Below are 17,565 nucleotides of genomic sequence, written 5' to 3' on the forward strand. Positions count from 1 at the left end.
TACTAAAAAACATAAGCTGAAAAAATGGGGATATGTGCTGAGATCTGAGAAAGCCCATCACCTTCCTGGGGCTTTGCGTACAACCCATGTAAAGACAAGGTGGCTCTAGCTGTTCCTTTGTAGAGATGCCCACCTGTGATACACCTGGATGAAAGTCCATAGCAACTTTAAGACTTGTTATGAAACCTTGGTTACCAAACATATTTCTTGATATATGAGAATAGACTGAGAAGTGACACTGAATTTCTTGCATGACAAAACTTGCTAACCTCTTGTGCAAAGTGGTTGTTCCCAGTTATCTGGTTCCCCTCAGGTGCTCCCCAATCGGTCATGTAGAGTGCGAGTGTCCTGCTGTCAAACAGTGCCTGAGTATGTGTGCCCTGAAACTGTGGGCCAGATGGTAAAGAGCACAAGCTGTGAGGATAGCTACAGAGAGCAAAGAATTATAATTTATATCAGCAAGTTTTATCTCCTACTTATGTTTTGTTTTCCAAATGCAGAAGTCTCACCTGCTTTGAAGTGCCTATTCCAGAATTTCCAGAGGAGCTAAATCTATTATCAGTGTCAGTAAGTGTATACCTGGAGGAAAAACTTACTCATAAACAGCAGGTTTGCAAGAGCAGAGGGCTGACCAAGCAGAGGAATGAGGAAGCGCTCTAAAAGCTACTCATTTATAATGCATAGAGGCATGAAAGTGCACATCAGCTCTGCTGCTGTTACCATGCATTAGTGTACCTGAACAGTGCACTTTCCATCTGAGGACCTCGAAGCACCTTACAGCTGAGCTCTCAGCATTAAACTGTGACATTTCAAAACCAAGAGAGCTATGGCAAAACCAAAACAACTAAAAAGAAAAAGACAGCCTGCGGTCCGAGATAAAGACGTGTAGAGTGAGGATGATCTCTCATTTGACTTTTACTTAACAACTCAGTGAAATGCTCCCACTCATACAAATGGAGACCTTTTGTGTTCATGGACCTCTCAGTTATTCTCCTACTTCTCTGTATCTCTAAACTCATGTGTTTTTTCTGTATTGAGTTCAGGAAAGCACGAATGCAGATGTTCTGCATTTAGAAAAGAGAGGCTGTGAAAGAGGAAGGGTCCAAAATGATGGAGACTTATATGCAGGGTATTAAAAGTATCATTGAAGACACAGACATTGGCACTGCCCCAGGAAATGCTGAAGAGCTAAATGCCTCTTCCTTTTTTTAATCAAACAATTTTGATGCAAAAAATTTCATAGTCAGCACTGACTCTTTAGCCCCAAAACAAAACAGAGCATGCTTAATTTTAACTAGTAAAATAAATTGTAAGATTTTACTGCTTACACCTAAAGTTGAGCCTCCTTGACAGTTTTGTGGTTTTACAGACATGTCTTTCATGTTTAAAAAAATTTTTTTTTTAATTTGGTTTTCAAGTGACCCAAACAAAACCACCAAGAAAAACTCTTATTGCATCAGTGGAATCTATGAATTTAAATTTAAGCCCATTGCTGTCAACTGTGTGGAATTAATTGTAAAAACAAAGGGAAAAAAACAAAGTAGAATTCCAGAAACCTCTTTTTTGCCACCAAAATTGTGTGAGTATTACAATTCACAAACTTGCTTCCTGGACACATACTGCCATATCCACGGTTCACCCTCACCCTTCAATCCCTGCTCTGTTGGATAACAGAAAGAGCAAAGTTTGACAGCTGTCAGCAAATACTGACAGACCCTATCAGGAGCTGCTCAGTCTTTCTGCATTCTGAAATCTGCAAGACCTGCCTGTCTCACCTTGTTGTTCATGAAGATGTTTTGAAGGATGCAAAAAATGTCTTTGCTCTTTAAACTGGATCAATACAGTTTCTTGAGAAAGGTGCTGAATTTTGCCAGTATTTTTTGCATGCAGATTCATCCCCAAAAGCTGATTTTGAGCATAGTGCTTCAGTATGGGAGCCAGACATGCTGATCCTGTGTCCAGAGAAACTTTCCTCTAGAAAAATTGTTACTGAATTGTGTCTCTATTCTCCTCTATCTCTCCCTCCCTCCCTTACCTTCTTCCTGTCTCTCATTCTCTCTCTCTGATTATCTGATAAAATGGAAAGAATTGTAACAGATTATTGGTAATCTCAGAATTTTACATATTTTACTGGCACATTTACCAATTATGTATTCTGTGTAACGTACTGTTTTCTTACAGCAGTGTTTGAAGAACTATTGATCTATAAATTTTACACAGCTCTAAAGCTTTAACATTGTATTTCTAGATTAGTCTGTATTTTAATTTTGTTTTGAAGCCTGAGAAAAATGTATTTCCGGAATCCTGAATAATATGTTTGGTGATACAATAAAAACCTTATCTTTTCTCCTAAAATTACCTGAACTATGGAGTAGTACAGACTGATGTCCAAAGGCAAGCTAATCACTGATACTTTACTTTTAATGGCATAGTAGCAGCCAATATATTCTAACTATTTTTGCTGCACAGTGATGATCAGTACCTCTTATTGCAGGGTCCTTACAAGTGATGAATAAAACCAGAAGGATTATGGAGAATGGAGGGGCTTCTTTTATCAATGCATTTGTAACCACCCCAATGTGCTGCCCATCGCGTTCCTCCATGCTGACTGGGAAGTATGTGCACAACCACAACATATACACCAACAACGAAAACTGTTCTTCTCCCTCATGGCAGGCTACTCATGAGCCACGTACCTTCGCCGTGTATCTCAATAACACTGGGTATAGAACAGGTAAGAGACAAATCAACAGCAGTTCTTTGTTTAAAGTGAAAATGACAGATATTTCAGCAATGGGTCTCGAATCACTGCCTAAAATGAAGCAACTATTGTCCCAAACTGGAATTACAGAGGAGACGTTAAGTTTAGTGTTATGGAGAGGGAGGGTAGTACTGACTGCTGGTCCAGATCCACAGCTAACGGCATGTAAAGAAACTCACTCATAACGGAGCAGCATATTTTCACGTTTGGATATGGGAAATAAACTGTTGGGCAGTTACACCTAGCGTGAAAGAGGTGCATTTTAGTGGCATTGTGGGTCTGAACTGGCAGTTCCAGCCGTGATTATGGTCAGTATTATGGCCTGCTTGTGGACAGCTGCTAACAGTTATGGAAGAAGATGTCAGGGCCAGGCTGGGGACTGGTGCCAAAGACCTCACAGGAGTGAAGTGCCTGTCATGGGAGTGAAACAAGGTGAATGGTATAATTTAAACTTTGCCATGGGGCAATATTTCATTTGCATTTTCTGAAAAGGAATAGAAACATGCCTTTAAGAAGGATTGTTCTGCTGTGCACCAATAAGATTTGATAGTTTTCTTGTAAATTCCTGGTGGTTTTCCGTAGTCAGGAGATCCCTTTCCTGTCTACAAAGAACTCTTCTTATTCCTCTCGTCTGCGCTTCAGCTTGATGTAAAACCTGATTCATTTCTGCATCACCTATCCCCTAAGATTCAATCTGTAGACACGTTAGGCTCCAGCCTGACTTCCCCTTTGCAGGGTACAGGAGTTGTGCGAGGTCATGAGGGTGCAATTTGTCCAAAAGCGTCGCTCGCCTACAAAGACTCCCCTTTACAGGACCAATGAGGCACAGATCTCGGTGCCAACTGCGTTCCTTACAATGTAATTGGCAGCAAAGAAATTTGTCTCTATCAGCGGCTTAGGCACAAGAACAGATTGCTTTCAAAACATATAGCAGGCAAATGTCTCCATGCTGTCTGCTTTTCCTAATTCTCTTAATGCTGCTATATCCAATGCCTTAAATTTATCTGCCTGTTTGCCATCTTTTCTTCACTACACAGACAGCTCTCTCTTTTTCTTCTGTTTCTCTGTATCTGTAGTTCTGGAGAGCTTCTGCATCCTGTTCAAAAAGCAAACCCAGACAAATATTTAACTTCTTTGGACCTGGTGTTGGCTCTGACACATGTGCTGAATAGTACTTCAGTCTCTATTAAGCTGGTTTCAGTGAAGTTGCCGTCTGAGTACAGCGCTGCTAAACCTGAGTAAGGGTCAGCATCAAGGCTTTGGAGGAGAAAAACAGGGGAGAGAACTGACAATCACTGCTAGAAAAGGTGCTGAATTCACCCTAAAATATAAGCTTTGTCTCATGGCTTATGTCTCAGAAATCCTTTCTGCTTGATCTATGGCTGCCTCATGTGGTTCTTGGCTTTCCTGTTCTTCAAAAATTTAGTATCATCTCATTGATTTGTAATCTAATACTTGCACAACTAAATGCCTCATGTGTAAACTAGATAGCTCTATCACGAGCCCTCTCTGCCCTTCTGGGTGTAAACACTCTGCTTTGGGTATATCTTCTGCACTGCCTTGTATTATGAAGGCATGTGGAGATGTCTACTAAATGCAGACTTGGCCCTATTAAATGGAAAGAAAAAGGGGTCAAAAGAAGAGGAAAAGGAAAAAAATCCCTTTCCAAAAGCAGGCAGAGAGAACATCAGTCCTAAAACTGTCAGGGTAAGTGAATTTTAACAAGGGGCAGGAAGGAGAAAAAGGAAATGGAAACAAATGAATATACTTGTATGAAACTCCGATGCTGACCAAGGTACATTGTCCGACCCTATAACAATATGTCTGTCCCAAAGAATTTAGCCACTTACTCCTTGTAAGATGAGCTTCCCTTCTAATTACCCCACAATTATTTTTGGAAGTGGCAGCTTAATTAACAGCAGATCTTATAATACATTTTTTAAGGATAGTGTTGCCTCATTAAAAAGTCATCAAAAGTCCACTAACCAACTAATAATCTACACTTCACAGCGAGAAAGTTTAGTAAAATTGTAATGACTCAAGAATACCTGGGAGTCAAGGATAATTGGGAGTGAAAAAGAGGGAACTGGAGAGAGAGACTGGCTACATGCCACATAGACTAGTCGTGACTCTGCGCTGATATTGCAGATGCTGTGGGTATTTACCCTGTGCATTTCTATGTGTTTTGAGAGGAAATCAATATCCTCCTCAATGGGAAACTGAAGTGGAGAAAAAGAAGTGAGAGACCCACACAGTTTGGTGACAGTCCTGATAAGGCCCTGGTCCAGAGAGCTCCAGTCCAGATGAGACAAAGTGCAATACCTCCAACCTGGTTGTCTGTTTGAAATTATGAAGATTTAGCTCTCACTTTTTGCACAGGATCAAATTATTATGTAAGTCAGTGGAAATAAAGAGGTGAGAGAATGTTTGTATAATGTCCTTACTTCTGTTCACTCCAAATAGTTTCCAACATCTATAAAGCATCTGCTGTCTAAACCTGCTGCAGCCTTAACTAAACCCTCTATACTGCAATTGGTCACATGTGGGCAGATTTCTTATGAGAGGAGTCCTGCTGAAGCCACGAGAACTCCATGCAAGCACAGTAGGCCATTTAAAGAGAGGTCTGAAATGTGCTCTAATAAACTGTGGTCATAATTAGAGCCCACTGGGGAAACCTGGCAAAGAACAGAATGGGGTTTTCTTTCCTTTTTCTATTTGACTCTTCTACTCCTGTTCTACTCTGATGTGACCTCATGGAGATGTTGCATTTCATGGAAACACCCCTTTTTGAATATTATATGACAGTGCTAAATCAAAGACAGGAAAAGCGCTGGGTGCTGGCAGGGCAGAAAATATTCAGAAACAACACTGCCAAACCAAAATCACTTTTGCTTCTAATTATAATTTTTAAAAAATCCCAAAACAATTAAAGATGTTTCAATGTTTACAGATTCCCTTACTCACAAGCTGTATGCTAATGCAGCAATGAGTCAACTGCACAGCTTCCTGATTGTTGAAAGTCCACTAACTTGGTAATATTAAGCTAGAATTTATAGGAAATAGCAGGGAAGGCACAGTGAATAGGTAGAAAGAGAAAACAAAGCAACTCTGGAGAGCTTCAGAGAGACGAGACTTTTGTTTTAATTACATAGGCTCCAGCTGCTCATACTGGGGAGGAAAAAGGGTGACTCTGTAATCACTTTCAAATTTTGTGGAAATTGTGAGAAAAACTTGAGAAGTTTTCTTTTATCTTGTAGTTTTTAATGTCAGTAGACATCCCTTCAGCTATTTAGATTCAGAAATGTTATTCATAAGATTATTAGATGCAGGAGTTCGAGATTTTGCTTTGCGCTTTGCAAAGTATTGGCTGGTTATTTGCTCTTCTTTCAGTCCTCCCTGGGGTACTGTTGAAGTCTCTTACTCTCTTTACCTTCTGTTGCTCTGTCCCAGGCCTACAACACATAGTCTTGCTTCTCAGATGTGCCCTTCAGTGTTGTCAGTTCACACTGCCATTCACCTACACAAACACAAAGGAAAACTCCAGGAGTGCACTGCCTCAACCTTGCCTTCCTCCAGTAGGAAAGGAGGATTGTGCTACATCTTAATAACCGAGCAGTAGCCGAGCATTATCTCAGTATTTTAGAAGACAGAGCCATGACAGCAGCACAGCCAATATCCGGGAGACATAAATATAACAATCATTTTATTGTTAAATAGTGTGTCACACTTTGTATACTGCAGGATTTTACATTTTTACCAGCAGAATTTTCATCCTTTTGCAAATATGAAGAGAAATGTTAAGTTTAAAATTCTCACCCTGACTTAACATGCGTATGCGTTCAGAGCCCTCTCTGCTTAGTGTTACTTTGTAGAATCACTACCTTCTAATCCTTACTCCTCTTTAGCCCTTCACAACCAGCATAACCGTGCAGGAGAGAACAGGGGTCTGCCCTTGCTCAGCAACTGCTGACAGCCTCACAGCAACATGCCAAACTCAGGACCAGGCTCTCCCCTTATGGAATCCCACCTGAAAGAACAGAGATCACCAAATTAGGCAATTATTTGCTCACATTTTTTAGAATTGTCTTTGGGAAGATGTATTGCCCAATATTTTATTTCTTGCTCAGAAGTATCAACCAATCAGAGTAACATTCAGGATTCATGCATGCAAGCGTACTGACGGCATTCTCAGCCTTTCGTGGGACAAAAATGGTAACATAGCAAAGTTAAGCAACTTGAACATTAATTTCTAAATGCTTGCATTTGTAAAACTCAAAACTCAAGAAGTGACTGGACATCAAGATGTCACTATCTGGCATGTTTTGACATTAGTCACAGACTTCTGTGTAGTGATGAACAGAAATGGTCACTTGCTTGACATCTAGTTAATATGTTCAACAGTTCACGTCAGCTTCTGATGCATGTCAGTTGACACCTGTCACTTACAGGTATATTTCTTAGTGTAGTGACCAAAGAACTAATAAAATGCTGAGGTGACAAGAAACTGAAAGCTAAGGAGTATTTAAACTCGGCACAATTCCCTTCTGACACACAGGGACAAGTTAATCTTTCCTAAAGGGAGCAAAAGCTATGCCTCCTGAAGGTGTGGGCAGACAATACATTTCCTCTGGAGGCAAAGCCAGCGTGTTTCCTGCTCACAGCCTTACAGTACAATTCACTGCCAGCACACGCTATTTTTAATCTGCATCGTTTCAGTGACCTAATTTGTATCCTGCCTCATGCACTCTTTCAAAACAGAGAGGGTGACAGAATATGTTACAGGGGTGGGAATGAGTGAGCAGGGAATCAGTCCTGGTTTTCCAAATATTTCTAAAGTGAAAAAAAAGAAAGAGAGAGAGAGAACTCCAAGCATTCAGGTTCTTTCTTAATTGGTATAAAAGAGGCAGGGGAGCATCAAAAATAATTTAACTTGTAAATATTTTAAATAATTGAAAATATGCCTCACTTTTCAGAATAAAATTGCACTTTCAGTCAAACTAAGAAATGTATAAATAAAAGTGAAATGCGCTGAGTATATTTAAATAGTCCACAAAAAGAGAAATGTAGAAGAGGGAAAAGTCTGAAAAGGATAACATGCAGGATTTTCTAGTTCTTTGGTATCATGTGAAGTGAAACATCTTTTGGTTTCTGTCCAGGACCTCATCAAACCACAGCATGTTTGCCTACTTATGCTTAAAACATAATTCTATGCTATTAAATATTGCACAGAAAACCGTACACTAAAAGATTTTTAGCAAATTTACACATTCAAGTGCTTCATTTAGGAAAATCTGGATAGAACATTGTCTGTGCAACTACTTCATCTCTCTCGTTCGTGTGGCCAAATGATAGTCTTTAACTACGTAATAACATATCACTTTCTGGAGGATGAAAATTCCTCAACTTAAAAACATAAACCAGTTCTATCAAGTGGCATGATGCCGGCATCCACATCAGCAAGGATGGGGGTCTCAGATCCCCTCTGCAGAAGTCTACTGCTTTCTTACTGAATTACTAAGCAGAGTGGGGTTTTATCACATGTATGGGGCCTGGGGGTGGCAGCTACAGGTTTTCAGATGTCTGCTGAAAGGAGGGTGCCAGTGAGACTCAGGAGTCCTTTCAGGCACTGTTGTGTCCTCCCCACTGTCCAAAAGTGCTTCTGGCTCCCTTCATCCTACCCTGTTAGGCAAAGAAGTCTCCACTCCAGTTTTTCTCATCCCAGTTTTCTGGCCCTTTAAGACCTCACCTCGGCCTCTGCTCTGAGCCTTGTCCCCCAGCCCATCTGTCCTCAAGTTGTTCCCAACCTCCCGGATCCAGTCAGTCCTTGACAGACATGTCCTGTTCCCACTGCTTACCGTTAGCAATCTCCTTTCCCAGCCTGATCAGCAAATCTGCTTCTCCCACCCCCCTTCCCTTGTCAGTCAGCTTCTTTCTCCTTTCTGCACTCACTGACCAGTTTCTTGGTTTACTTTGCCAGTCCTGGGCCCCCAAGCCCCCACTGCTTCCCCCCTACCTCCCCCCACCCCCTCACCCCCCCCCCCCCCCCGCCAGCTCCTTTCCTGGATCTCCTGCCATTCCCCAAACTGCTTGTCTTTATCTGGTCACCTCCTGCCCTCTGCATTTCAATCAACTTTCTCCCACCTACTGACACCACTCACAGGTGGACATGGAATAAAGTCCTGAGGTGCCCAGATCTCCAGCACATGCAAACTGCAGGATTTTTTTCAAAACTGAGCAAACTTTGGACAGATATTGACCAGGATGATAAAAGATGCCTCCTTGACAGAGAGTCCATCATGTCTTTGACAGAATTTGGGCTCTCAGTGCAGAGCATGGACGTGCTATCGATGAAAGCTTGCATAATTTTTTTCAGATGTTGGATGTAATTCCTTTTCCATTACTGCGGTTCTCAAAGATGGCTACTGTTTGGGCTAAGAAGTTTCAGAAAATTCAGCCTGAGGCAGACATCCAGTGTGGAAAATTTCAGTCCAAGTATAAGAAAGTTATAAGCAACTGAAAACAGGGTCTTATAATGAGAAGTGTCAGACAACATCAATACTGGAAAGTGCTACCAGCTTGGCCTATAATACAGGCTTTGTTAAAGACATCACCCAGGCTAACAATTGCTATATCAAGTTATAGGCTAATGCCTTTTGCAACTGCTGAGTTATAAAATATTTAATGCTCTTTTTGGTTACAATGGTAAACCTGGCAGCAACTGGGAAAGACACACAAAGCTGGAGAAAAAGTAGAAAACCTGAGGTTTTCTACTGCGGTTATGTTACAAGACTGGGAACTGCGAAATCTGAATAATATTCTTGGCAATGCCACAGGCTTCCTGCGTGACTTAGGTCTAGCTGAAGGTTAACCTCTTAGTGCCTCAGTTTCCTCACCGCATTTTTGGGACAGTGCTTATTTCATTTCCTAGGTAGTGCTGGCGTACTGAGCTGGCTTTCTGCACTTTAATGACGTGATACACTAATCCTCTGTAATTTTTCAACAGAGGGGAAAAATCAAGCTTCTTGGGTTTGAATCTATCACTTGCATAATGGGAAGAAAGCAAGGAGGAATTTACTGGAATAATCCAGAAGCTGCAGTTTTGTTGGGCTCTGTCCCCAGAAGAACAGAATCACTGTGTGTCAGCCCTGAAATGTCATATAAACAGTGCTTCACAACTCCTGTAAATGGTTTCCTGACTTTGTTAAAGGAAGTGGGCTGTCTACTTAAAGCTCTTGTCTGGGTCACGGTGACTAAACCTTACTGCAGCATACCTTTTTAAAGGTTTGGGTTTGTTTTAAATCGGAAACATTCCCATAAGCCTCAACAAATAACAAGGGCGTAGAACATAATGTATGTCCTTTGATCCGTGGAAATGCAGAGATGTCTCGCCAGTAGATGTAGGCCAGTTCACCTGTACACTAATCCACTAATGCTGACAGGAGTCAGGGGACTAATTTTATTGTGTAATACTGTAAATGTTAGTCATAAATGCTTGTAGAAAATACTGGGGAAAAAAGTACTGGGAATTATGAGAATTTGAATCACATTCAGCTATAAATATCCTGACTTCAAACTCCAGAAATCCCCCGGGTGAAATTCTCCTTGTCTTGCACCCATTGCAACCCCCTGGATCTCTCAGTCCAGTTCAGAAATCATTAGCTAATTGCTAAAGGGAAAACAAAACCCTATATTATGGCATCTATTCATGTTAGGTACCAAACGTGTACATTCTGCAGCCACTCCTGAGACACATAGATGTCTGTATAACTGTTCACCATGCCCTGTGTTGTTGTTTGCATAAACTTAATTGAACATACTCATACAGAATACAATTATTCTGATATACTAAGCTACTCTACATATGATTAAAAAATAACAATGTGTCCTGGGAACAGTTAGCAAAACTGCCAAAATGCAGATAAAAACTGTCTTATTAAAATGCAAAAATCGGCATTTATCTTTCCTGTTATCCCTGTGGGGGCCATTACATGCAATAATGAAAAGATGTCCCTTGAAATGGCATTACTTTTTAATGAGGCTTTTACCCATTCAGTCATAATCTCTGTTTTATTAATTACAAGCAGAAATGGCTTCCTAAACCCTGTAACTGCTGAGTACAAGTGGCTTCTAAAGCTGAGCATTCCCAGTCAGTACTCAGACTTGGCAATTCAGCAAGCGTTGGGCTACAGCTAAGTTAAGGATGTGGGCTGACTCTACAAGCCAACTATGTGAAGATCCAGCAAGGACATTTGCACATCACTGTGTCAGCTCCTGGGCAGTTCTGTGACATATTCCATAGCGCTTTAATTGTTTACAATCCTCTGGTTAACAAAAAACAACTAGGACACCCATCGTGATTACTTGCTGATTATTATTTGGTCCCATGGACACTACTGTGCTTTCCTTTTATTCTGGCACTTGTCTTCATTCAGAGTGTGAAGAGCTAGACACTAACTGCTGGCGCTGGGCTCCAGCTCTGACTCACTTGCCCTATCCTATATTCAGTGGTACTCAGAAAACCCCACGGTGAAGGGACTGAACTCTTGTGTTTCAGTAAAAGCCTGGCTTTTCCCTTCATCTGTCTAATTACTCATATCTTCCTGAGCTTTTGACCAACAAACCACTCTTGGTTAAAGCAATTTGGCAAATGTGATCCATTATCATGGCTACTGCTGCTTCTACTAGTATTCAGGGCTTTACTATACATTTGACATGGGAACTGCTTTATTCTACAACGGGGGAAACATCTATTTCTGCAAACTGTCACTCAAGGAGCTGCTTAAAACTTGACAGCTCTGAGATTATTTTTATGATAAAATACTAAATCATTGCCAACACAAAGGTGAATGGTTCAGACTGTCAATCCGAAGTCTCATAACATGCACCAAAATATGGGGTTCAGGGGGCCAAAGGGGAGCTAACAAAACATTATTAAAGTTAGAAAATTAAGTAATCTATAGCAAGAAAATTCCAAGATGAATTGGTCCCCACCAGCTCCAAGCCTCCCTTTCCTTTTGTAAATTCAGTTTATCTTTTCTCATCCTTATGCCCAAGGTCATTTCATCTCTGCATTTTATGCTGGTGGCTTTCTCTCAGGTAATGCCTGAATATCAAAAGAGAGAGGAGAGGAGGAGAGGAAGAAGCTGACTGTTCTTTGTTTTAGTGCCAAAACTGAAACTGTGGGGACTTTCTCACATCCATAAAGGAACACCCTATGGTGACATTAAACTGAGAAGCTGTAGTGAGTCTTTCCTGGTCATGTGTGTGTTACAGTTTTTCAGAGCTTGGCCATTTTGAGACAGATTTTCATAGCCACCTCTGTTATTTGCAAAGGCACTACATCAAAACCTACAGACACTAGAACTTCTTAGAGAAAAGCTTGCCAATTATTTTTAAATGGGCAAACCCATTTATTTTTCCCTAGCCTTTTTCTTGGAAATTACTGAACTGTTTGGCTAAAATGTTCCATGGAGCAAAATGCAGCCTGAGTCAGATAGCATGGAAATTATCATCACTAATGACTGAAGTTTGGCAAGACTGCAAATAGCAGAGTTCAGGTCTCAGTATTAGTCAATCTTAATTATAGGTGGGGCTATCAAACCATCCTACATGATAAATTGCCATAACTTCCATTTCACAGCTTGAAAGCCTCAGATCTTTGTGGGAGGCAGGTTGGCAGTAGAGTCCTTTACAGATAAGCACAGTACGCGGAGGTTCCCCAAGGTCATGCAGTAGCTGCTGGTGGATCTGGGATGGCATTCAGGAGGGCTGACCTCAGATCTCCCCTGTAACCACAGACTGTCCTTGATTTTGCTTGGCTCAGTAATGCTTCCTCTCTCCCATACTTTTCTTCACTGTTTTCTCTCTCTGACTTCTCTTCTCCTTTTACTCTTTCCTTGGCTTCCCTTCCCACCATATTTCAGCCTTTACCCTTACACTTTCCCTGGACATCTGACTCCCTGAGAGTTTAACCCAGTTTGGCTGCCTTAAAGGAGAGGTATGGTTTCCATTCCGGGAGGCAACAGGGCACATATTCCCTCCCCACAGTCACCCTGTTCACCTCAAGCTTCTTGTCTTCTGGTTGGATTCAGGAGAAAAAAGGAGAGAGGCTGGGTTGCTTTCTTGGTGGCTGTGGGAGGAAGAGCTGGAAGCCTGGTCTAGTGTCTGTAGGAGTTGGTTATATGTCACATTCCACGTGGTATAGGAAAGTAACATTATATATGACTGTAATTCTGGTTAGTGACATTTGGCAGTTATATGATTTGATTGCACCATATTTATGTTGCCTCAGGCAAGTCTTAATTATGAACATTTTGATTTTTCCACTAGTTTTCCCAGGAAGTTCACCATCCCCACATCAGTCAGATCTGAATTATTTAAGCCCTTCCACAAATGTGCTTTTTTGGTTAGATTGAATGTGTCTAGGTCGAATGTGAGGTTTTCCAAAGTGACTTCATTTCCTAGTAGGAAACAAATATGGGCTTTTGACATGTGTCCCAACGCTCGGCCAAGGAAGTGACGTTGGGCAGCAGCTCTCCGCAGGCAGTCCTGGCTGGCCAAGCCAGGGTCAGCAGCGAAGGCAGGGGCTGTGCACCACAAACGGGTGCTGTGAGGTGGGCAGCTATCAGCCAGAGGAGCTCTGTCCCTGGAAAAGGAGGGGTCTCTGTCATTCCCTCCTCTTCAGGGGTGTCTCATTTTGTGAGCACCGGGAGTACCTTTGCGCTGACTGCTGGGGACACGGGCGGCAGAACTGCTGGCACAGGTGACCCTCCAGGGGCTTGTAAACCTCAAGAAAATTAAAAATGCAAACAGTGAAGTTACTCAGACACCCCAGTAACTTGCTGGGACTGAGCTCGAGCTAATAAATCCCTGAAAACCCAAGTTGCAGGCCCGGTCATGTGTTTTGTCCCTGCACTTCCCAGGCAGTGGAAAAGCAGGGCAGAGCCATCCAAACTGACTTTTTTGTCCAGGCCAAAGACCTCACACAAGCAGCTAAAGAGCTTCCATACCCATCTGTCCCTAGAAGCAACGCGGCTGCATTTGCCAGGGTGCCATGCCAGTGTTAATCCTCCCTCCCAAAGCCAGTTGGCCAGCTTTTGGTGTCTGTGTATCTTTGGCATAAGCGATTCATAACTCCCAGAGAGCTGGGAGCCCACTGCATTGTGAGATTGTTTTTCTTTTTACTTCCTTCCAGAGGAATTGGCAGGAGCACCTGCAAACCCTCCTGGGCCTGACGGCAAAGGCTGAAAGTTTCAGTCTGAGTAGGTTCTGACTTGTCACCTGGAGCTAATGGAAAAAAAGTACACTTAGTTTGGCAGGCCAGGCAAAGGTGCTTGACCTCCAAGTCTTTGTTTCTTCATTAGTCTTGCCTTAGAGAAGCTGTGGCAGCAAAGCAGGGTGAGGATTCCCTCTTGTTCTACCCAAATGTGGCCCCGTGGGATGGAGATCTGGACTTCCCAGACCTTTTATCAAACCAGCAAACATAGCCAGGTTGCCAAGGCCAGTCTTTCAAAATTCAGAAGCCACACTCCAAAACATCACAGGACTTGCTTAAAACCACAAGGTGTTTCTCAGATGTTTCCTCTGGGCACTGAGTTTTTATTCCATTTTCAAGTGGAAACCAAGAGAAACATATTCATTCTAAAAAAAACCCGAAAATATTTCACGTGAGCACTAGATTCCAAAAGATTAAGAAGAAAACCTAAAGTCACGAAGGCTTTCAACTCTCATAAAAACTGTGGAAATAACTTACTTTAATTTCAAAACCCTCTAAGGTATAAAAGGAACATTTTTGATAGAGCAACTCTGACTCATTCTAACACATTTTATCTTCATTCATGCATGCTTTTGACTCAGACTAAAAGACTTGGATTGCAAAGCCTCATGTATGTGTGGTTTTTTTTCTTTTTTTTTTACCTTCACAGCTTTTTTTGGGAAATACCTCAATGAATACAATGGCAGCTACATCCCTCCTGGGTGGAGAGAGTGGGTTGGATTAGTGAAGAACTCTCGCTTCTATAATTACACCATTTCTCGCAATGGTAACAAAGAGAAGCATGGATTTGATTATGCAAAGGTATTTTCCAGACACATAAATGCTGCATCATTAATCAATATAAAAATAACTTTCAGATAATTAATTAATTAACCAACTAGAACCAAGAAATTGAGATATCATTTTGTCTCCAGGGCATTGCAGATCAATTTCCACGTGAGAATATTAATTGCACAACGGAAGAAAGTTTCCAAGGGCTCTTCAGTGGAGCCTGGTGATTCTTCCCTCCCTCCCTCCCTCCCTCTCTCTGCTCAAAAGTGATGGTTCAGTGGCAGAAACAAGTAGCAAATAAAGGCCTTTCCCCAAAATAATTGTGCCCCTTGCGCTACTGAACTTTAAAGTTAGCTGAGTGTTGTCAGTTATTACCCACATAAGAAACCTTAGTTAATGCTGTTTTCCATTATACAGTGCACACCAAAAAAAGGCTGTGCGTCTGTGGTGTCAGACTCCGGATATGACTATGAGAATAGATAAGCGCGAGAACACAGCCGTTGGAAAACTTCAGAGCTTGTTTGTGCTCTTGACAAAGTTTGGAAAGTATGCCAAGGTGACCTGCCCACTGCCATGAAGTTTCTCGGAAAGGCTTAGGAGTGCAGATTGCAGACTTTCCAGCCTGCACAAAGCAATCTGGAATTTCCTCAGACTGTAGCTCACGGAAGATGATACAGATGTTGCAGCTGTGGTTTCTGACCCATGTAATGAGATTTTATTGGAAGCTCGCAATGCCTGTTTCTGATTTCCCCACCCGTAGAAATTACATGATACTGATTATATATTTATATAGACTAAAAAAAAAGAAAATAAAGAATATTGGTTAGTTATACATTCCTTACACACCCTGCGTATGTAGCTAGAATAAATAGGGAAATAGGAGGGGAGTGGATGCTTTGGGAGAGCAGTCATACAGGCATTTCACTTGAACAGGCCACAAACCCAGAAATTATCACAACCCTTGTGCCTCGCGCTCACTACCCATTTTAGAAACCAAAAGGTCACTCGCTGTCTCTTCCATATCCTTGCAGGGATTGTAGCAGCCAGGGCTACCGTGTGTGCTCCGAGTGTGCTACCGGAGAGGGGAAGGGGCAGGGGGGACAGGGAGCGGGCGAGCAAGGAGGTCACAGCTGGTTGGCTTGTCCCAGCACTGACATGCAACACAGACCTTGTCCCTCAGGCTCTGCTTTTGCAGCTGTTTGGGGCCTCGAATCCACAACATATGATTAGTCATGCCTGGAAGTGCTTGAAATTACAAACATTGTCTCAGCACTTTCTCAATGAAGCTCGCACTAGACCTCCAGGCCAACAGTGAATACTCCAAGGTGGCAGGTGGTTTAATTTAAGTTTGCATCTTTTTTTCTTAGTTCCATTTCCTCCCTTCCCCTTGTAGGCTTCCATTTGCCACCTTGGCTGTGGGTTAAGCCAGTTTATTAGTGAGCCACAACCTTAATCTCAGCAGCTGCACTGCTTAAAGTTGCACAATTAAATGAACAGAGCCTGCAGGAATTCAACTGCTCCCTGCATTCACATTTGCAATTTCTTTGATAAAGATTTTTGCAATCCGTTGCCTGTTGTATCTTTCTTCCACTTTGTACATATGCAAAAGTATACTCTGAACAAAGAGCATGCAAGAAATGTTTATGTAAACAGAAAACCAACATAAGAGTCAATGATTTCTTGCAGTTAGGAGCCATTACCTCGTGGAAGTGTTTTATCAGTGAAATTCAGGAAACATATCTTTGCCAATATAGTCTGTCATTTTAAATGTTACTTAGAATTATATTACAAAATCTGGTAATCATATTTACTTAATGCCTTCTCTTGTATCTGATTTGCAAAATACTGTCTCATTTTATGTGGCATTGCCTGCTTAAGAAAGTAATTACTGCTCAGTCTCCCCTATGCTCCCTGGAATCATACATCTCTTTGATGGTATGTTTTTACTTCCTGATCTGAGCTGTAACGAGGACTTGAAAATAACATAACAACATGATAGTATGTGATCTAATTAATCATACACTTTGTACCTTTTGCTTTGTGTTAATCGTATGTTCCAGGACTACTTCACAGACCTAATCACTAATGAGAGCATTAATTACTTCAGAATGTCTAAGAGGATATATCCCCATAGGCCCATAATGATGGTCATCAGCCATGCCGCGCCCCATGGCCCCGAGGATTCGGCACCACAGTTCTCAGAGCTCTATCCCAACGCTTCACAGCATATGTAAGTCAAAATCACACGCTGCCAGACCCGCTCCTTGTATCTGCTTCTTGTGAGGTATTTGTTTATGGAGACATTGCAGGAACAGAGAATTCAAATATAAGAAACTCATAGTACGCGGTCAATGTTTGCTTGTTTCTTTTGCTGTGCTTGCTCCTTTTGGGCAGGAGAGTGACAGCTCTGACCATTATTAAAGCAGAGAGAAGCTCTTTTCCTCCTGGGAAGTTGTGGGAGATTAAAAGGTCGGTATTTGGCTTTGCAAGGGCAGCTTCTTACAATACCCTGAAAATATGTAGACACAGGTCAGGATCTGTTGGAAAGATATTACTTCCTTCGTCTTCCTCTGAGATATGCGCTTCCTGGGCTCTAGCTAACTGAGTGCATTGAGAGTAAAACCACCCTTTTGTAGCTTTTGAGTGCACCATTTGTTTATAGACTAGATACTGGCAGATTCCCAAAATAGCCTATTAGACTGCATTTTTAAATAACATGCCTAATCTTTTCTGGTAATTACACTATAATAAAAAAAAA

The 17,565-nt window shown here is 41.7% G+C and overlaps 1 protein-coding gene across 5 annotated transcripts in view; it reads left to right on the forward strand.

Moving 5' to 3' along the window:
- Nucleotides 1-17,565, forward strand: part of SULF1 (sulfatase 1) — a 125,860-nt gene that overhangs the window by 64,111 nt on the left and 44,184 nt on the right. For all 5 annotated transcript variants that reach the window (XM_052788260.1, XM_052788259.1, XM_052788261.1 and 2 more), the window contains 3 exons: nucleotides 2,495-2,734; nucleotides 14,686-14,837; nucleotides 16,868-17,037. In XM_052788260.1, coding sequence (XP_052644220.1) covers nucleotides 2,495-2,734; nucleotides 14,686-14,837; nucleotides 16,868-17,037 — 562 coding nt within the window. The remainder of the gene's footprint in view (nucleotides 1-2,494; nucleotides 2,735-14,685; nucleotides 14,838-16,867; nucleotides 17,038-17,565) is intronic.

This window comes from Harpia harpyja, chromosome 5 (assembly GCF_026419915.1).
Source record: "Harpia harpyja isolate bHarHar1 chromosome 5, bHarHar1 primary haplotype, whole genome shotgun sequence".
Classification (NCBI taxonomy): Eukaryota; Metazoa; Chordata; class Aves; order Accipitriformes; family Accipitridae; genus Harpia; species Harpia harpyja.